At 43.2% G+C, this 21,511-nt stretch overlaps 1 protein-coding gene across 3 annotated transcripts in view; it reads right to left on the bottom strand.

Moving 5' to 3' along the window:
* PPP2R3B (protein phosphatase 2 regulatory subunit B''beta) overlaps window positions 1–20,557 on the bottom strand; it is a 99,326-nt gene extending 78,769 nt beyond the window's left edge. The window contains exons 1-2 of one of the 3 annotated variants that reach the window (XM_039319612.1): window positions 20,404–20,557; window positions 18,106–18,526 (exon numbers count right to left, since the gene is read on the bottom strand). In XM_039319612.1, the coding sequence (XP_039175546.1) occupies window positions 18,106–18,450 (345 nt within the window). In that variant the 5' untranslated portion in view covers window positions 18,451–18,526; window positions 20,404–20,557. Of the gene's footprint in view, window positions 1–18,105; window positions 18,527–19,572; window positions 19,765–20,403 lie in introns of those variants that run through there. The other 2 variants (XM_039319613.1, XM_039319614.1) reach the window with 2 other exon arrangements.
* Between the last annotated feature and the right edge of the window lie 954 nt (window positions 20,558–21,511).

Consider the following 21,511-nt stretch of genomic DNA (forward strand, 5'->3'; position numbering starts at 1 on the left):
CTTTACTACAGAATAAATAGGTTGAGACAAAGTAACCACCAAGTCATCTGCAAAAGCTCTCAACTTATATTCTTTTTTGTTAACTTCTATTCCTTTTATTTCCTGCGACCCTCGAATTTTGATCAACAAGATTTCCAATGTTAAAACAAACAATAACGGCGACAATGGACATCCCTGTCTAGTACCTTTCTCTATTGTAAAAACCTCTGACAAACCCCCATTAACAATAAGTTGTGCCGTTTGTTTTTGATATATCGCAGTAAAAGCTTGTAATATTTTTTTACCAAAATTCATCTCTTCAATTACTCGTAGCATAAAATACCAATTCAGTTGATCAAAAGCTTTTTCAGCGTCTAAAAATATCAACCCTGCAGGAATTTGGTTATTCTTATCTAAATATTCTAGTAAATTAATAATTTGTCTAGCATTATTTTTCATATATCTACCAGTTATAAAACCAGATTGGTCCTTATGTATGAGGTGGTGCACAACCCTCATAAGCCTATTAGCTAAAATTTTTGCAAAAATCTTATAATCAACATTTAAAAGAGATATAGGTCTATAATTCTTTGGTAAAGTAAGATCTTGATCCTCTTTTGGGATCAAGGATATAAAAGCACTGCGCCATGATGGAGGGATCTCTAAACCCTGTAAAATACTGTTAAAAAGATCACCTAATGGTTGAATCATCTCTTCCATTAAAGTTTTGTAATAAACAGATGTCAAACCATCCGTACCCGGTGCTTTCCCTAATTTAGTGCTTCTAGGTTTTTGTGATCAGTCCATACCTTGAAAGGCACCTTGCTCCCTTCTAGATAGTGTCTCCGGTTTAATAGAGCCCATCGGATCGCAAAGGCTTCCTTTTCCCATACAGCCCACCTCCTCTCACACTCAGTGAATTTTTTTCGAGGTGTAGGTGCAGGGTTGTAGGGTCCCACTCTGGTTTTGTAGTAGCACAGCTCCAACGGCCACATCACTGGCATCAGCTTGAATTACAAGGGGCTTCCTTGGGCAGGGATACTTTAAGACCGGTTCAACCGCAAATAGTCTTTTTAAGTTCTCAAAAGCAGTCTGACAGCTCATAGTCCATGCTAGTGGTTGGCCCGGACGTGGCTTTCCTCCCTCTTTGCCTGTGTTTAGTAATTCCATAAGGGGTAGGGCAATTTCGGCAAAGGAGGAGATGAATTGATGGTAGAAGTTGGGGAATCCTAGGAAGCTCTGGAGCTGTTTGCGAGTCTTTGGGGGCTGCCACCCAATTATGGCTTTCACTTTGATCGGGTCCATTTCAATGCCCTCGCTGGAAATTCTGTAGCCAAGATAATCTAGTCGGGTCTAGTGAAACTCACACTTTGATAGTTTGACATAAAGTTTGGCATTCAATAGTTTTTTAAACACTTCTCTCACTAGTTTTACGTGGTCAGTCATATTCGTATATCAGGATGTCATCAAGATACACCAGAACCCTTTTGTATAAACGGTCATGTAGTACCTGATTAATCAGCTGCATGAAGACAGCTGGAGCCCCCTGTAGTCCAAACGGCATGACTTTAAATTGATAACTCCCCATGGGAGAGTTAAAAGCAGTCTTCCACTCATTTCCCTCCTTTATCCTCACTTGGTAATATACCTCTCTCAGGTCCAACTTAGTGAAGACACTCCCCTTTGCCAGGTGGGTTAATAAGTCCTTCAGGATGGGGAGGGGGTATTTATTTTCCACGCTCACCGTGTTCACACCTTTATAATTCACGCAGAGATGAAGCGACCCGTCTTTTTTTCTTTAAATAACACTGGGGCTTCCACGGCAGACTTTGCCCGTTCGATAAACACCCTCGATAGGTTTTTGTCCACATACCGCTGCATCTCCTCCATCTCAAGGGGGGACATAGTGTACATTCTCAATCGTGGGGGTTTGGCTCCTGGTAACAGTTCGATAGAGCAATCATTAGGTCAGTGGGGAGGCAGGGTGTCGCATTCTTTCTCACTAAATGCCTCCGCTAGGTCCCGGTATTCACTGGGGATGAATGGCTCGCCTGGTTGAGACAAGGCAGCCATGTGTGCTAGCTCATTGGGTAGATAAGTTCTCCTGTAACGTCCGTTGAGTTAAGGGGGGGGGGCTTGGGTCCTATAGGCAACCTCACAGTCCTCATTCCCTTCTCCCACCAGATAAACGGCTTCCATTTGTCCAACCAGGCTAGCCCTAGGATCACAGCCTTAGTCATTTTCAAAGTCACCATGAAATGAATGAACTCCCAGTGCTCACCTATTTCTAAGTGTAAAGGTTCAGTCAACTGCATGATTAAAGTTCCTCCCATTAGGAAGCCATCGGCTTGCTCAAATCTGATAGGTTTGGAGAGCAGCCTTGCTCGTATGCCCATTTTCAGGGCAAGTAACAAGCTAAGAATGCACCGGGAGCATGCAGAGTCGACTAGTACTTTTAAATCTACCTGTGCCCCCGTCTTAGGGATTATAGTTTGGCAGGTAGTGAGAAAGGTGGGACATATCGACTCACCTTCGGGTTGTTCTCTCCTTCGTCATCGCTGTTGTAGGAGGGTAGAGCGGTGGCAGATCTGGCTTGGGTCTCGGCACTTTCTTGCGTGGGGGACATGACTTGGGCAGCGGGTTCCTGTGCGATCCAGTTGGATTTCTCTTTCATCGGCTGCTGAGCTGGTTTCTTTCTCGCTGGTGGTTCCGGTCTATTCTGCTGCTGAGGGTAAGGACTGGGCAACAAGCTGCTCGATGTCCCTGTTGCCCACATCTGAAACACTTGATCGGTGGGCCCGCAGGTGGCCTGAGATTTTCAGTAGCTGCAGCGGTTGGAGGCTTTCGGGGGGGGGGTGGCTGTTGTTTGGATTAATTTGGCCTTGACTTGGCTTCTTATGGGGTGGCTTCTTATAGCGGGTGAGCTAGTACCATTCTTGCAGCTGATCAGAGATTGCTTGATAGATACAGGCCTGGGAGAGGTGGTGGTCTAGTCCCTCCTTGAACTGATGGCAAACCTTTTAGAGACCGAGTGCTCAAACTGCAACCCAAAACCCACTTATTTATCGCCGGGTGCCAGGTGGGTGTGGCCCATTGGATGAGTGTAGCTGTGGTCATGGCAGACTGGGTGGGTGTGGCCAAGGTGCGTGTGGTCACCTTGATGTTGCTCATGGGGAGGGATGCCTGTTGGGGCCGGGCAGGGTTGGGGGAGATCCAGGGGGTCTCTGGCAGGTGGGCGGTGGACAGGAGGCTCATCCTGAGGGGTGAGGTGAGGCAAGGCGAGGCAGGGCGGGAGTGCCATTGTTGCAGGGCAAGGCAAGGCAGGGGCTGGGGTGGCTGCTGCCTGACACCACTGGCCCCTAAACACAGAGTCAGCAAGCGCATGGGGGCCCACACTGTCCATCAGCAGCCATAGCCTGCCAGCCCGTTGACCGGCGCACTTTGGGGCTCCGCAGCCATCCCCAGCAGTTCAGACAAGCCGCCTGAGCTGGACGGCCGGTCGACAGCTGAGGAGGCGATGCAGTGGGTCGTGCCCAGGAAAAGTAGAGCATGTGAGGCCAGGAGGGATGGGAGGGGGGGAGGGAAACCAGCCATGCTGGGATGCATCCAGCCACATGGAACCTCGACAAGTGAGCAGGCGGCTGGTTGAAGAGGGACAGTTGCCATCTCCAGGGCATGATGCATGTGCCCATAGAGAGGGCTCTGAGTGCCACCTCTGGCACACATGCCATAGGTTCGCCACCACTGGACTAGGGATTGCTTGGGCCTCGTCTCTAGTTGGCCGGCTATCTTGTGAAACTCTCATACATATTCCAGTGCAGATCTGCCAGCTTGTTTTATTTTATGCACTTGTTCCTCCACTTTGAGGGCAATGGATGGGTCCTCGAACTTTCCTCTCAGTCCTAGGAGGAAGAGATGGGGATCCTCCAGCTCAGCTGCTTGCTCTTTATATAAATTGTTCAGCCACTCGGATGCTTCCCCTTCTAAGCTGGATGCAACCAGATCAACCAGAGCGGCTGGGTTCGGATAGAAATAGGCACAGCGGTTCAAGTGAGAGCGCACCTGGTTGAGGAAAAAGATCAGTTTCTCCGGGTCTCCTTCAAAGGTTGCTCTAAGAGATGGTGCCATCAGTGGTTGCTTGCCTCCCCACTGTGGATGTTGCATCCCCAACTGTTGCTGGCCCATGGCGGCTGTCGCCAGTTGCTGCAAGCCTCCCAGCAGTTGTTGCATGCTCGGGGGCTGTTGCTATCCCTAGGGCTGTTGCTGCATTGCCGGCGGCTGTGGCATCCCCAATTGCTGCATGACCCCCACCAGTCTCAGCGGCTGTTGTAATGGCACTCCCAGTTGATGCAGGCCTCCCAGTGGTTGCTGTGTGGGCGGGGGTTGCTGCCATCCCCACTGCTGCTGGCCTGCGGAGGGTTGTGGTATCCCCAGTTGCTGTAGGCCTCCCTGCGGCCCCAGGGATGGTTGTTGCTGGATCCCCATCGGTTGCGGGCCCCTCAGCAGTTGCTGCATGTTCAGAGGCTGTGGGAAACCCACTGATGCCGCTATACTCCCAGCGGTTGCTGACCCCCTGGCGGCTGCATCACCCCTGGTTGTTGCAAGGACCCCATCTGCTGCTGCACATTCGGCGACTGCGGCCACTCCAAGATCGGTTGCTGCACCATCAGAGACTGTTGCCTCCCACCTGTGGAGGCTGCAACACCTCCTATTGCTGCATGGGTGCTGGGCTGAGTGGCCGGTAAGCACGTTGATCCGGAGTTTGGCTGTTCCAGTGATGGTGGACTCTTATCTCGGCGGTGGGGATTTAGGCTTTTGGACTAGAGCTGTTTCTCCCCGCGGGGCTGGAGGTTCCCCTTGGCAGGAGTTGGTGGCTGCCTCGCTGATCATTATGATCGCTTGCATATGGGAAACGGGAAGGTTGTTCTCCACTTTTCATCTCTAGCTCCTCAAATCTTTCCACCAACTTCTCCACTTTTTGACTACGGGCTGCGGACAGGTACTTCCACTCACCCAAGTTTTCAGCGGTAGTTGATTTTGTGGTTCTCCACCAGTCTGGGGAACGCGATGTGCGGGAATCCCCTCTTTGCAAGTCAACCTCGTCCGTCTTCGAAGCACTTGATTGTGGCAAGGCCGTCTCGAGGTGTCTAGAAACTCTACTGGGTAAGGTCCTGTCCGATGACCAGATCAGCTGTCCTTGCGGCTTGGACCTTGCCCCCAACTGAGAGGCCTGAAATAGTTCCTTCTCCAACGGCTCACTGGCTTGCACTCCCCCTTCTGGGATAGCAGCCACTGCTGAGGTGCTGGTTTCAGGTGCTCTTTCTTTCTCCATGTTGAAATCTTCCCTGAATCTTTGTCGGTCTATCCCTCAATTCTAGGGACAGCTGTTCTGTCCCAGCCTATGTACATCCTTGTTACTGCACAAAGACATCCCCTCTTTTAACAGTAGATTGCAAAATAAACTCTTTTTATCTGAGTTACAGACCTGATAATTATCCCAGAAAAACAAACGCAACAGAACATTTTTCCAACGGAGCACGAGTCAAACAGGAAATAACTCACAGACAAAATGAACAGACCATGATCTCTTGACTCTGAAGTTCTTTCCAAATGGTTGCCTCCAGCAACCAGCCCTGCCCACACATTCCCTTTTTGTTATGCAGCCCCCAAGGCGTGGCTTCTCACTGCTTTCTCCTCTTCCCCTGGAGTCGCCCCATTACGTCCCTCTGACCTACTCGTGTGAACTGCCTATGTCTACGAGCGTCTCTGAGATCTTCCAGCTCTGCTTCCTCCAAGTCCGACTCAGCTTCCTAGCATAGCTGACTCTCAGCTCGATGACGAGTGGAAGCACCAGCCTCCTCCTCAGTCTGTAAGTCCTGCAGCTTATCAGAGCCTCCCTCCGACTCTGATGGCTCTCCAGGGCCCTCCTCCAACTCCTCTGATTCCCCAGACTCAACTACTGAGATCACAGGCTGGCATGGAATCACAACACTATCCCACACCACAGGACCCTTCCCCCGGGTCTACTGAGCCGGGTGCGGTCAGGATGTGAATTGTTTATGGAACACAGTCACCAAAGCAGGGGCATGAATGGTGGTTGCGTCCTCCCAGGTGAACTCCTTCAGTCCGCAGCCCTTCTACTTGATCAAGTACTGAAAGCGCCCTTTGAGCCGAGAGTCCCGAATGCTGGCGACCTCGTACTCGGGAGCGCTGTCTCCGTTATGTTGTTCCGGTGGGGGAGGTTCTGCTTGGCGGAGTGGACACGCTGGTTGCTCAGGGACTAACAGAGACCGGTGAAAGACCGGATGTACCCGCAGCGACCGTGGCAGATTTAAGCTATAGGTGACCGGATTGATGACAGCCTCAATTGGGAACGGTCCTAGATATCGGTGATCTAACTTCTTGGCTGGCTGGGTTGACGGTAGGTTCCTGGTGGAAAGCCATACCCAATCTCCCACCATTAGTGGAGATCGGGTATGGCTTGTATCCCACCTCGACCGATCGGCCACCTTTATGTAATCGGCCTGGGCCTTTTCTAACTGTCGTGCACCAATCGATGGATCGCCTGTAACTCTGCCATGAAATCGCTGCTGGAAGCAGTGAGTCTCGTGGCGAAAGAGAGAAAAACTGGGGGTGATATCCCACATTAGCCAAGAACGGTGTCATCTTCTCGGTCCTGCAGTCAGTTTGGGGATGATGCGTGGAGAGGCAGATCTTGACATCCAACGCCATCATCAACCCCTGCCAGAAATGGGCTGTAAATTGGGCCCCTCTATCAGACACGACTCTATCAGGGAGGCCGTGCAGCCGGAACACTGTGTAGGCAGGCTGACATAGCCTGCCTACACGGGGTACAGGAAGTGACATAGGCCTGGATGTCGTGTCTGACTCGGGGCCACCAGAAGGTACGGGAGACCAAGTTCAGGATCTTTTTTTTTTATTAAAAAAGTTTTTATTTTCCATTTATTCATACAAAATACAATTAAATTCCTAACCATTGGTACCGCCTGCCCATTCCCCCCAGGCTGCGTCCACCCTCTCTAATCCTTCCCCACTTCCCTCCTCTTTCTCTCCTCCCCTCCTACTCTCTTCCCCTCCCCTTCTCCTCTAACCATCCTACTTCCTCCCTACTCCTTCCTCCCCTCTCATCCCTCTCACACACATGAACGCAGCATAGGGGAAACGCCCAAGCGTTTACCATGTCTATATTATCATTACCCACCCACTCACCCACCCACCCACCCTCAACCCTCCCCCCCTAACAGGGTTATTATTAAGAAAGTTAACAATAATGAAAAAAAAGAAAAAAAGAAAAAAAAGAAAAAAAACCATCATACTTAACCTTTAACTCCCCTTCAATTAAGTCATATAAATAAATCTCTACAACAGTTACTATAAAATTTACTCATAAAATAAATGAAACATTATAGTCCCATATTTTTTCTGAATATAATCTATCCATCTTCTCCATACAATAATATATCTTTCTTGTGTATGATGCTTCAAATAAGCAGAAATTTTTGCCATTTCTGCAAAGTTAGAAACTTTAAATATCCATTCTTCTAAAGTAGGCAACGAGTCCTTCTTCCAATACGAGACTACTAATAACCTTGCTGCAGTTAATAAATTCAACATTAAAGTAGTTTCTTTGTCATTTAAATTCACAAAGATACCCAATAAGAATAATTGAGGGGTGAACTTTGTCTTCCTTTTAAAAATCTTTTGAATGTTCCACCAAATCATAATCCAAAAAGCCTTTACCTTTTTACAATTCCACCAAACATGAAAATATGTCGCATCCGTATTACCACATCTCCAACATTTGGGTTGTAAATTTGGATACATACAAGATAATTTTTTAGGATCTAAATGCCATCTGTAAAACATTTTATAAAAATTTTCCCTCAAATTTTGAGCTTGTGTAAATCTAACATTTCTAATCCAAATTGTCTCCCATAAGTCCAATGGGATCGGATCCTGGATATTCTGAGCCCATTTAATCATACAGTCTTTAACCAATTCTGTTTCAGAGTCTAATTCTATTAAAGCATTGTAAATTCTTTTTATATGGGCCTGACTCTGGTCTTTAATCTGAATAACCAGATTTCCATCTTCTAGTGTTATTCCTTCTTTTTTATCTACAGTCCACCTGTCCACTATTTGTAAATATTGAAACCATGACTGTAGAATATTTTCTTGCCTTAATACATCTAGAGATTTTAAATGCCAATCCGAACCTGACCAAGTTAATAACTCCTTATACGAAATTTTATCAAAATTCATCCCTAGAAATCCCCTCAATCGCATGTCTAAGAATCCCCCAGATAGGTATTTTATAGTTTAACCTATGATAATACTTTTTCCAAACTCGAAGTAAGGCATTTCTCAAAATATGTGATTTGAAAGCCCGGTCCACTTTCTTATTAAAAATTAAATATGCATGCCAACCATACATTAAATCCCACCCTTCAAGAACAAGAATATCCTTATTTGTTAAATTAAGCCAATCACTTATCCAAGTTAAGGCGGCTGCATCATAATATAATTTCAAGTTAGATGCTTTAAGTCCTCCTCTTTCTCGTGCATCTTGCAAAATCTTAAACTTAACCCTTGGTTTTTTCCCAGCCCAAATGAATTTATTGATACCCTTCTGCCATTCCTCCAAATTTACATCTTTTTTTAAAATAGGTATCATCTGAAACAAGAAAAGAAACTTTGGTAGAACATTCATTTTTACAGCTGAAATTCTCCCCAACAGTGACAATTGCAGTTTTTTCCAGTCATTTAAATCCTTTTGCACTTTTGCCCATAATAATTCATAATTATTTTTATACAATTTTCCATTTGAGGCAGTTAAATATACTCCCAGATATTTAACCTTTTTCACCATCTGAAAACCTGTGGCTTTAACCAAACTTTCCTTGTCATTGGCTAACATATTCTTAGATAATATCTTAGTCTTATGGTTATTGACTTTAAAACCAGAAACTTTTCCATACTGTATTATAAGTTCTAATAGACAATCAACCGCTCTAATCGGTTGTTCCAAAATCAAAACCAAACCATCCGCAAAAGCCCGTAATTTATACTCATTTTTTCCTATCTTTATGCCCTTGATTACCGTTGATTCTCGAATGTGGATCAACAAAATCTCCAATGTCAAAACAAATAACAATGGAGATAATGGGCATCCTTGTCTTATCCCTTTTTTAATATTAAAAATCTCAGTCAATCCCCCATTAACAACAATTTGAGCAGATTGTTGCTGATATATAGCTTTAAGTGCATGTAAAAAATTATCCCCAAAATTCATTTTCTCTACCAGTGAGAATAAGAATTGCCAAGCTAATTGATCAAAGGCTTTTTCAGCATCCAAAAATATAAAAGCCATAGGAATCTGATTGTTCTTATCCAAATACTCAATTAAGTTAATAATTTGTCTAACATTATATTTCATGTATCGCCCTGTTATGAATCCTGACTGATCACTGTGAATCAAATCCTTCATAACTTGCATTAATCTAGTTGCCAAAATTTTTGTAAAAATCTTGTAATCTACATTTAATAATAATATCGGCCTATAATTCTTAGGCTCTGTAAGATCTTGATCCTCCTTCGGAATCAATGATATAAACGCTCTTTTCCAAGGAGGAACTTGTGCTCCCAGCAAGATACTATTAAAAAGCTCCTTTAATGGCTCCAACATTTCTTCATACAAATTTTTATAATACGTCGACGTCAATCCATCTGTTCCTGGAGACTTTCCCACCTTTAACTGCTTGATAGCTAAACCAATTTCCTCCACAGTAATTAAACAATTCATCCCATTTTGCTGTTCCTCAGAAAGTTTAGGAAAATGTACTGATTGTAAATATTTATCTATATCCATTCCCTTTATATTATCACTTGAGTATAGTTTTGTGTAAAAATCTAAAAAACTCTTTTTAATCAAATTTTGCTGAAAAACTTCAGTACCTTTATATTTTACTTTCTCTATAATCCTAGCCTTCTGTTTCTTTCGTAACTGATAAGCTAACTACCTCCCAGGCTTATTCGCATTACAAAAAGTATTATGTCTCATATAACGCAAATTGGTAGCCACCTGATCTGCCATCAACATATTAAATTGTTCCCTAAGCATCTTTATAGAAACCTTTAAGTTATTATCAGTTGGATTAAGAGCAAGCACTTCTTCTTTTATTTTAATCTCATCTTCTATTTCTCTACATCTTTGTATCCTTTTATCCCTAGAAATTTTATTTAAATGAATTAAAATTCCCCTCATATACGCCTTACTGGCGTCCCAGACCATGGGCATCGATGTACCCTTATTCATATTTAAAGCAAAAAACTCCTTTAAATACTCTTTACATTTTTGTACAAACTCTCCCCGGGTAAACAAATTCTCATTCAGTCTCCAAGGCCTTCTGTTCCCATCTTCCAAGTATAGCTCCATCCACACAGGACTATGGTCTGAAAGGGTCCTGGGAAAGATTTTTACCTTTCTCACCCTAGAAAGAAAATCACTAGTAATCAAAAAGAAGTCAATCCTTGAAAATGACTGATGTCTATCCGAATAGAAGGTAAAATCTCTATCACTTGTGTTCCTTTCTCGCCAAATGTCAATAAGTCCCAACTCTTCTTTCAAATCAAAAAAAGTTTTGGGTAATTTAGTTTGAGTAAAATTTTTTGAAGAGCTCTTTTTATCTATAGTTATATCCAAAACTCCATTCCATTCACTCATCAAAATTACGGATTTATAATCCAACTGGGATATCTTCCCATGCAAAAGCTTATAAAATTGCTTCTGTTGTTGATTAGGGGCATATAATCCAACAATAAGAACTTTCTTGCCTTGTAACAGTAGTTCCACAAAGACATATCTTCCTTCAAGATCAGCCTCAATTAATTTAGCCGATAAATTTTTCTTCACATAAATTACAACACCCCCTTTTTTCCCTGGAGCTGGAGCTATAAAATGTGATCCCAAACGAGAATTTGTCAAATATTTTGAGTCCTTTGAAGTTTTGGTTTAGACTGAGAAACAGGCTGAGTCATTGGGGAGGAGATAGAAGCTTTAGGGACAGAGACCAAACGTTTTGAAGCCATTCTGTTAAGTTCAAAGGAGCAAAATTCTTGCCTCTATAATATCACAGTTCTTTAAAAAGAAAGAAAAAAGGGAAAAAAAGAGAAAGAGGAACAAAATTCTTGCCTCTATATTTAAAACATAAACTTTTAACTTTGTTGCAAAGTCAAACAAGAAAGACAATTGCCATTTTGCCTTTCACTTTCCCTTTCTTCAAAAGGGAAAGTAAACAAAGAGAAGAAAGGGAGGAGAAGATGCTTGCAGGAGTTAAAGTTACAATCAATCTTAAATCCACTTTCTCCTGGTCTGCTCCGTCTGCATTTGAATACTCACAAGCCTCAAAAAAAAAAAAGCAGATGTGGGAGCGGCGCCTTGCTTCATCCCAGAACTTCAGGACAAAGACGTCCTGGAGTGCGGAGTTGGCTCAGGCTCCGAGGGAGCTCTACCCTCCGATCCCTGAAATTATGGGGATCCAGGAGAGCTCTTACCTCTACCTGAGCAGCTCTTCTCTTCCCTTAGTCCCAGGAAAGAGATTCAAGCCGCAGGACAGCTGATTGTAAAAGTCCTGCTGTGAAAAGCAGCCATCGTAGCTGCTTAATCACACCGGAAGTCCTGGGCAGAAGCTTGTCTTTTGCTCAGGAATATTTGGGCTTCCTGGACAGAGCATCTGCTCTTTGGTTGCGACTGCTGGAAACTGAAACTTGCAAAGAAGAGAAACCACCAAATCTGGCGTTGGTTCAATTTCTGAGCAGTCTGCAAGTGTTCCAAATTCTTATGGTCCATCCGGATCTCGATTTGATGCCGCACCCTTCCAGATGATGTCTCCATGCCTCAAACGCCACTTTGATGGCCAGATGATATAGTTGCACTCCGCTGGATTAAGTTTCTGCGAGTAACATGCGCAAGGGAAGAGGGCATCGCTGAGCGACGTAGCCTGGAGTAACACCACTCCAGTGGCAATGTCGGAGGCATCCGCCTCCACAACAAATGGCCGTTGCAGGTCAAGATGCTTCAAGATGGGCTCCTTCATGAAGGCTTCCTTTAAAGCCTGGAAAGCCTGTTGTTCTGGGGTGTCCCACTGAAACTGGGTCTTTTTCTGCAGGAGCTGAGTGAGGGGGGCTGTCATGGCAGAAAAACCAGGAATGAAAGTCCAATAGTAGTTGGTGAACCCAAGAAGTTGCTGGACATCTTTAACACGACATGGGGGTTGCCAACTGCGCAAAGACTCAATCTTACTTGGCTCCATGGCGATGCCCTCAGGAAAATGCAGTGACCCAGGAGGTCGATGGTCCTCTGGTAGAACTGGCACTTCTCCAGTTTGGCATACAACTGATGTTCTCGGAGCTGTTGGAGGACCAGACAGAGATGCTGATGGTGCGCCTCTCGCGATGGGGAATAGATCAGGATGTCGTCCAAGTAGATCACAACAAACTGATCTAACAAGTCTCAGAAGATGTGATTCATAAAATGCTGAAACACTGCAGGGGCATTAGTCCAAATGGCATCACAGTGTACTCGAAGTGCCTGTACCAGGTACCAAATGCCGTCTTCCACTCATCACCCGACCGAACCCTGACGAGGTTGTAGGCTCCTTTCAGGTCCAACTTCATGAACATCTTTGTCTCAAGGAGCCTATCCAAGAGTTCAGAGATGAGGGGCAGCGGATATTGATTGCGCACTGTGACGGCGTTTAGTTTCCGGTAGTCACAGCAAAGCCTCAATTTGCCGGACTTCTTTTTTAATAAAGAGCACGGGCGCAGAAACTGGTGAAGACAAGGGCCGAATAAAATCCCAAGCCAAATTCTTGTCCAGAAAGTTCCGCAACGTGGGATCTGACATGGAATACAAACGTCCCACTGGGAGAGGCACATCAGGGACTAAATCGATGGGGCAGTCATATGGCCTGTGCAGGGGCAATTGATCCACCTCCATCTTGCTGAACGCATCAGCATAATTCGCCAGTTTGGAGGGCAAGGAGACCCCTGGGGGACCCTCCACATGGCTGGCACAGACATGGCAGGTATGGGCCACTCACTATAAGCTTGGGAAGGTGACTAAATTCTGGGACCAATAAATCTGCGGGTCATGTGTCTGGAGCCATGCCAGTCCCATGACCAGGGGGAAATGCAGGCTGGAGGCTATATAGAACTGAATAACCTCCTCATGCGAACTGATGGCCATACATAATGGTTGCGTGGCGGCCTTAATTGGCCCAGACAGGAGCACTCGACCATCAATAGTCTCCACTAACATCGGCGGTTCCACCGGGTACTGGGGAACAGCCCATTTGGCCACAAATGCTACATCCATAAAGTTTGTAGTGGTCGCAGAGTCAATCAAAGCAGGGACTGGAATAACCCCTTCAGCATCCCAGGGAGGATCAGGCGTGCCTCCAGAATCAGATGCTGTAGAGGTCTGTGGGCAGCATCTGAAGGACATCATTTGGTGTTGTCGGGCGCTCGACCTAAAACGCCTTTTAGGTCAGGCTCGGGGAGTTTCCCAACAGTGGAGTTAGGTGGCTTTCTTGGGGCAGAGTTGGTCACTGACGCTTCTTGGGGCAGAAGGCGGCCAAATGCCCAGGGTCCCCACAGTAAAAACACAAGCCCCCTGAACGTCTGTTCATTTCAATCACCGATAGGCGAGGTCTGGCAGCACCTAACTCCATAGGCTCCTCCCGCTGAACTGAAGTCTCGTGCACAACGGGGGCCACATGGGTCTCTGGAGTGGCACGGCGACTCCTACGCTGCTGCAGCTGAGCATCAATCCACAGACAGAGATGGATCAGCCCGTTGAGGTCTGGGGGAACATCAACACAGGCCAGCTCATCCAACATCTTCTCCGACAAGCCATCCTGGAAAGTGTCCACGAGTGCAGTCTCATTCCAGGCTGAATTCAGGCTCAGCAGCCAAAAATAGCTGATATAGGCCTGTGGAGGGCGTCGGCCCTGCCTGAAGAGCTTTCAGGCGTCGGGTAGCAGTCTGTGTCTTAATGGGGTCTTCATACATCAGACGCATGTAATCACAAAATCCCACAAAGTTGTCCAACAATGGACTAGGTTGGGCTAGCAGGGATGTGCCCCAACGAGCTGCATCACCAGAGAGGAGGCTTATCATAAACCCCACTTTATCCCGGTCAGTGGGAAAAACAGCCGCTTTCAGGTCCAACTGATAAAAGCTGGCATTGTCCCAGGAAAGCAGGAAACATATCCGGATTGCCATCAAATTTGTCCGGCATCACAATTGGACATTTTTTTCTGGGTTGTGGAACAGCAGAGGCGTGTGCTTTCAACTGGGCCACTTGAGCTGATAACAAAGCCAGATGCTGGGAGAGCTGGGCATTCTCCGCATGTAGCTGCTCCATAATAGTAGGGGATGGAGGCTGGAGGCAAACTGTCCTGTCCCAGCCTATGTACATCCTTGTTACTGCACAAAGACAACCACTCTTTTAACAGTAGACTGGAAAATAAACCCTTTTTATTTGAGTTACAGACCTGATAATTGTCCCAGAAAAACAAACACAACAGAACACTTTTCCAACGGAGCACCAGTCAAACAGGAAATAACTCACCGACAAAATACAGACCATGATCTCTTGACTCTGAAGTTCTTTACAAATGGTTGCCTCCAGCAATCAGCTCTGCCCACCCATTCCCTTTTTGTTATGCAGCCCCCAAGGCGTGGCTTCTCACTGCTTTCTCCTCTTCCCCTGGAGTCGCCCCATTGCCTCCCTCTGTCCTACTCGTGTGAACTGCCTAAGTCTACGAGCGTCTCTGAGGTCTTCCAGCTGTGCTTCCTCCATGTCCGACTCAGCTTCCTAGCACAGCTGACTCTCAGCTCGATCACGAGTGGATGAGGACTGATGAGGAGTGGAAGGACCAGACTCTTCATCAGTCTGTAAGTCCTGCAGCTCATCAGAGCCTCTCTCCGATTCTGATGGCTCTCCAGGCCCCTTCTCCTCCTCCTCTTCTAATTCCCCAGACTCAACTACTGGGATCACAGGCTGGCACAGAATCACAACCATAGGATTGGGGCTCGGGACCCCAAGATAGTTAGGTAAACATTGTAGTTTTGGGCTTAATGTAATGGTTCCGACAGATGAAACTCTTCAAAAGAACTTCGAGGCATTATTTACCTTAAAAAATCTTTTATTCGAGAAACAAAATATCGGCACTAGATAGTTAAAGCCAAAAACTGAATTCCCCTCCCCTGGGCACAAAGTAGCAAAGCATAATTCCCCCCTCCAATTAACAGTCATAAATCACATTCTCCAATTAGCTTGAAGTGTGGGCTTTCTCCCCAGCTCACTAAATCTTTATCAACTCTGGACGCAATAATCTTGGATTCCCACAGCTGAGTTATTATTGTTATGACAACTAGACTCTCATCCACATCCCCCCTCCCAGCATCAACTAACTCTAAAAGCAAAAAAGAAAAATGGCTGCATTTTCATCTGTTGTCAAAGCAAGAACATCCGATGTTAGCAGCGTTGACATCTTAACCCAGTGTTTCTCCACCTTGACAATTTTAAGGCATGTGGACTTCAACTCCCAGAATTCCACAGTCAGCATTGCTGGCTGTGGAATTCTGGGAGTTGAAGTCCACATGCCTTAAAATTGTCAAGGTTGAGAAACATTGTCTTAACCTATTCATTATGGCTGGGTTCAGCCCCCAGATTTCAGCTTGCCAATATTTAAACTCTATGCTACCTCACTAATTTTCACTACTAGTTTTTTCATAAACTCCTATAATTATCCTACTGAAACTAGCACTATACAAAGTGCTATTAATCATGATGCAGTACGTGAATTTTATTTTACCTTGCATTAAAGTTTAAACTGTTCTTGATATTTCATCATCAAAAAGTATTCTTAACATACCATGAATATAACATTTATATGCATGCATTTGTTGTTGTTAATTGCGAAGTCGTGTCCGACCCATCGCGACCCCATGGACAACGTTCCTCCAGGTCTTCCTGTCCTCTACCATCTTCTGGAGTCCATTTAAGTTCACACCTACTGCTTCAGTGACTCCATCCAGCCATCTCATTCTCTGTCGTCCCCTTCTTCTATTGCCCTCAATCTTTCCCAGCATTAGGCCCTTTTCCAGTGAGTCCTTCCTTCTCATTATGTGGCCAAAGTATTTGAGTTTCGACTTCAGGATCTGGCCTTCTAAAGAGCAGTCAGGGTTGATCTCTTCTAGGACTGACCGGTTTGAACGCCTTGCAGTCCAAGGGACTCGCATGCATGCATTTAGATGACTATAAATTTACTATGGATGTAGTCTGTACAGAATTTCCAAAGTTATCCTTGAAGGAGTTAATAGAACGCCTTTGGGGAAAAAGGCAACACGAAGCTAATGGAAATTTAGACATCCCATCTAATATGATAAATATTTTTATTATATATATTATTACTATCATTCAGTTTTACCACATCTCCATTTGAATAGCGTTACATAGTCAAGCTAGAGAACTGCAGCTTATGAAAATAAAATAATTCATATCCTAAACCAGAAGACAAGTGAGTTGTTAAATAATATGCTTTCTACAGTAAGAAAAAAGTGTCATGGTCGTAAAATTAGTCCAGATTCTGCAGTTTAAAAAGCATTGACCTATATGAATGGAAGATATGCTAATAAGTAAAAGAATATAATTTAAATAACTTCTTTAAACAGAAAATACTAGTGAAGTAATGTTTAATTTTCTCTACTATCAATGTTGCCTGATATGCTATTCATTGGAGACAGAAAAGAAGGGAAAAAACATTAAGAGCTGAAGCAAACTAATATGCATCAAAACTATAAAAATATTGTAAAGAACTTGGGTTTGGCTAGTCTAAAGAAAAGAAGAAATAGGGGTGACATGATAGCAGTATTCCAGTATTTAAGAGGCTGCCACAAAGAGGGGGTCAAATTATTTTCCAAAGCACCAGAGGACAGGACAAGAAACAATGGTTGGAAAGTGATCAGAGAGAAGCAACCTGGAATTAAGGAGAAAGTTCCTAACAGTGAGGACAATTAAGCAGCGAACAGCTTGCCCTCAGAAATCGTGGGCGCTACATCACTGGAGGTTTTTAAGAAGAGACTGGACAGTCACTTGTCTGAGATTGTATAGGTTCTCCTGCTTGAGTGGGAAACTGGAGTAGAAGATCTCCAAGATCCCTTCCAGCTCTAATTCTATTCCATTCCATTCCATTCTTGGAAGAACAAAGGAAATGTTATCAGCTTTATGCCATTCTGAATATTACCATAATTGTTAAATGCCCTGATCTACTACAACTTAAAAGAACTGAAGTTCAATTGAAGAAAATCTTTAAGAATGTATAGGTAATTCTCGATTTGCAACAGTTCATTTAGTGGCAATTCAAAGTTACAACGGCACTGAAAAAAGTGACTTATGGTCATGTGAAGAAAATTCAAATGCTTGGTAACTGGTTCATACTTATGCCGGTTGCGGTATCCTATGATCCTGTGATCAGCTTTTGCAACCTTCTGACAAGCAAAATCAATGGGGAAGCCAGATTCACTTAACACTGGGTTGCTAACTTAACAACTGTAAGGATTCGCTTAACAACTGTAGCAAGAAAAATCATAAAATGGGGCAAAACTCACTTAACAAATGTCTCACTTAGCAGCAAAAATATTGGATTCAATTGTGATCATAAGTCAAGGACTACCTGTATAGCCCTCAAAAGTTAAAATACATTGCATTAGTATTGATTAAAAAAAATACATTCATATTTTCTCCCATGTGGATTACAGGGAAGATTTCTATTTGGTAGTCATAGAAGTAGAACAATTACTAATATTACATTGGCACTGCACAAAATAACATCAAAACCATTTAATATGTCTATTACTTGCTAACACAAACAGCTACATATTGAATAGTCTACCTCAGAATGAATCTACTATATAAACTCATTCGGGATTAACAGAATTATCAATGATGGCATAAAATTATCTGCCATAATACATAATTGTTACAATGCAAGAAATTTGATCTAATCTGATAACTGATCATGTAATTAAGCCACTTACATTTCTGCTACTTGTAGATCTGTGCTTTCCTCTAATACCAGAACAGCTCCTAGGACTTGTTGGGGTACTGAATGGGAGAATGGTGGAAAGGTGAGGAGGACTTGTTGGAGTCAAAGGAGACATCAGACTGCCTAACATGCTTTGCTTGGAGATATAGTTAATTTGAGAAAGAATATTTTCATTGTTCCCACCATCACCGCTACCTAGTTCAATCTTTTCTTCACTGGTTATACTTCTTAAATAGTCTTTGAGCATCACTTGAGTTGCTGTTTCACTCAACCAGCACAAAAACAGCTCATCCACTTTCATTTTTAGTACAGGCTGTAGAACTTTCACAGTTGGCATCTTGTCCTCCTCTCAATATATTTTTTTGCTGAATGAAATAGATGAACTTCTCAATTCAGATTAAACAGAGTTCCACCTGAAAGACAAAGTGCCTGTTAAAAAGATTTCATTTAAGATAATTGAATCTGTTTGTCTGTCTAGCTATTATCTATCATCCATCCATCCATTTAAATATAAAGATGGAAAAGGTATCATGATGTTATTAACAGTTTTACATGTTTTAGATTGTGGTATTCTAGAGCATGAAGATTAAAATGTTTCTCTCCATAATTTGTCAATTGAGGAACAAGTTAGCAGTATACATTTATAAAACATGTAGAATATGAGAAAGAAAAACAATTTTATGTCGGGGGTACTAGATCTTGGTTACAAAATCTCATATGACCATGTTTCTTGTGCCTCTTGTTGCCATTTTGTATTTTTATTTTTGTAGCCTAGGTCTATAAAGCCATATGAAGAATCCATCTTTTTCAATTATTCATTTTATTAGGTTTACTTTAAAATGATGAAATGAAGCTTGATACAGGATTTGATTTGGACACGTGCAACATAAATTAACAGCATAAATTAGAATTATACAATTAATGAAATCCCAGAGGTCATTTAAGGCAGGGGTCCCCAACCCGAGTTGCAGACCAGGACAAGTCTGTGTAATAAGAGAGTGAGCAAGCAAAACTTCATCTGTGCATGTGCAGGATTTAGATTGTGCGTGAAACCATACCTCCCTCCCCAATAGAAGAATTTTTCTTCCAAAATTGGTCCCTGTCACTAGAAAAGTTGGGAACTGCTGATTTAAGGCATACTATTCTTTATTTATCATACTCAACATTACTAGTCTACCTTAGTAAATTCAAAAAATGCTATCTATAACCAAGTCTTATGAAACATGAACCAGTGACACTAACATGGCTTCAGCTAATCAGTTTAGGTTCATAGTTTGAAAAACGTAGAACTGCTTCAGACATTACAGACACACAACAGTATCTCTCTGCTACTAATTCAAGTAGCTACATTCGTGTTCAATCAAACATGAAAACAAAAAAACAAAAAAACCAGGGCCCTGTTTAATGGAAACAGCTTATTAAAGTAATTTTTTTATGAAACATCTTTTGTCAAACTCACATGGATATTTGAAATAAATTTGGGGATGCCTTTCTAAATGGCTGAGCAGTTACAATGCTTGCATGTGGCCTGAAGTGCTTTTGAATTATTTTTGAAATATGCACAGTAAATATACTGAATTTCAGCCCCCATTCAACTCTAATAAGAAAATGGAAACGCCGTAGGTGTGAAAAAGTCACTTTTTTCAGTGTTATTGTAACTTCAAATGGTCATTAAATGTTGTAAACCGAGAACTACTTGTACTTCAATATCTCTTATTCTGGGTAGCATTCAGAAGAGCATTTAGTGTTCGTAGAACATTTGGGCAGTCTGTTGCCAAGGCTCAGTCTTCTTAGCTACTTAGACCAGATATATTGGAATAGATTGTAAATATTGAGTTATTTTTTTTTTTTAAAAAAAAGACCTTTCACGATATTATTTCCTTCTCCTAAGAAGTGCTTGAAATAGGATCGTGGAGCTGGAATGCCGCTAGCTCAAAATTTACTTCAATCTCCTGCAAATAATTCGGGCCATCCCTGGACATCCCTCTTCCTCCTCCATCCTAAAAAAAGGTCCACGCAGGGCGTTTCTTTTTTAGACGTTAGCAGTTTCTTCAAAAGCGAAATAGAGGTAGTCTATAAGCAACGCCAACACAAGACTTTGGGCCTTATATTTTCTCTTTCTGTGAAAAGAGAAGAGGAAACTTTCCCCAGGCTGAAAGAAAAAACAGTTGGTGGAATCGTGGCTGGAATGCAGCTCTTCCGCAAAAGGTTAGCTAAACTCAGCTGCTGGAGCGACTCCAAGCCCGTTATTTGTTCCAAAAAGCACAATTGTGTTTATAAATAGGATTACCATACATCCGGATTTTCCCGGACGTGTCCTGTTTTAGCTCCAATCTCGTTCCGTCGGGCGTAAAAAAAAAAAAAATCCACCCGAAACGTCCGCAGCGACAGCGGGGATGGGAGCGAAACTCCAGCAGCAGGCAGGAAGAAACGGGGCGGGGCTTCCCAGCGGTAGCGTCTTAGATAGTGCGTCACTCCTGCTGCCTCATTGGTGGGTGAAAGAAAGGACGCGTGACCAGAAAATGTAGAGAAGCACATTTTGAAAAGTTGCTGCAGTTAGGAGAGGTTGTGCAGGAAGTGGTTTGTTGCGCATAACCAATAATGAACTACCTGCTAGAACCTTGTAATTCCATACCACTGTGATTTAATTCTGCAAACATTAGCCTTTGGGGACTTGTGACCAGAAAAATATGCTTTTACTCAATACACCGTGGCGTATGTTGCAGAAAAAAAAACGCAACAGTGGTAAACAATTGTAATTTTTTTTTCTTCAGGAAAAAAGTAATTTGGTAAATTGAAAGCCTGGTTTAATACCGCTGATTTTTCCAGGAATGTTAACGAACATGCTGATCTCTGGAGAAAAGCTTAATGTTTAAATCTAAATTTAGTATTGAAATAAAATTAATTTCAGTTGATTTATTCAATTTCAAAATCAATATCAATTCTCAATCGCAGCCATTCTTTATGTTAATCCCTAGAAGAAGCATTATATTAATGGGCAGAGACTTTCCTTTTTTGCTCTAGCTCCTTAAAGTGACAAGTCCCATTTTCTGTTGGAAAATTATTTGTGGTGCCACTTCCATGGCCAATAGAAGCATCCTAGCTTCATCAGTTGTATTGCATTTAGTTGTGCCGGAGGGTCCCATATGGGCAGAGACATGGTTTTGCCCATGTAAAGTGGGAAAGAAATAGAATAACATATAATAAGAATAAAGTAGAATAATAATAATAATGAAAAATCACTAAAAGCAAAAATCATGTGTCTGCATAATTTCTGGAAGAAAGCAGTGTTAGCAAAAAGCTGTGTGAATGACCTAATACATATTGAGAAAGATTGTAGAAAAGTAAAAACTGCCTTCATTGTATTCCCATGAGAAATGGACCTAACGTGTGAGAAA

The sequence above is a fragment of the Crotalus tigris genome, unplaced genomic scaffold, assembly GCF_016545835.1.
Source record: "Crotalus tigris isolate CLP2741 ecotype Arizona unplaced genomic scaffold, ASM1654583v1 scf7180000023606.2106662, whole genome shotgun sequence".
In the NCBI taxonomy this organism is placed as follows: domain Eukaryota; kingdom Metazoa; phylum Chordata; class Lepidosauria; order Squamata; family Viperidae; genus Crotalus; species Crotalus tigris.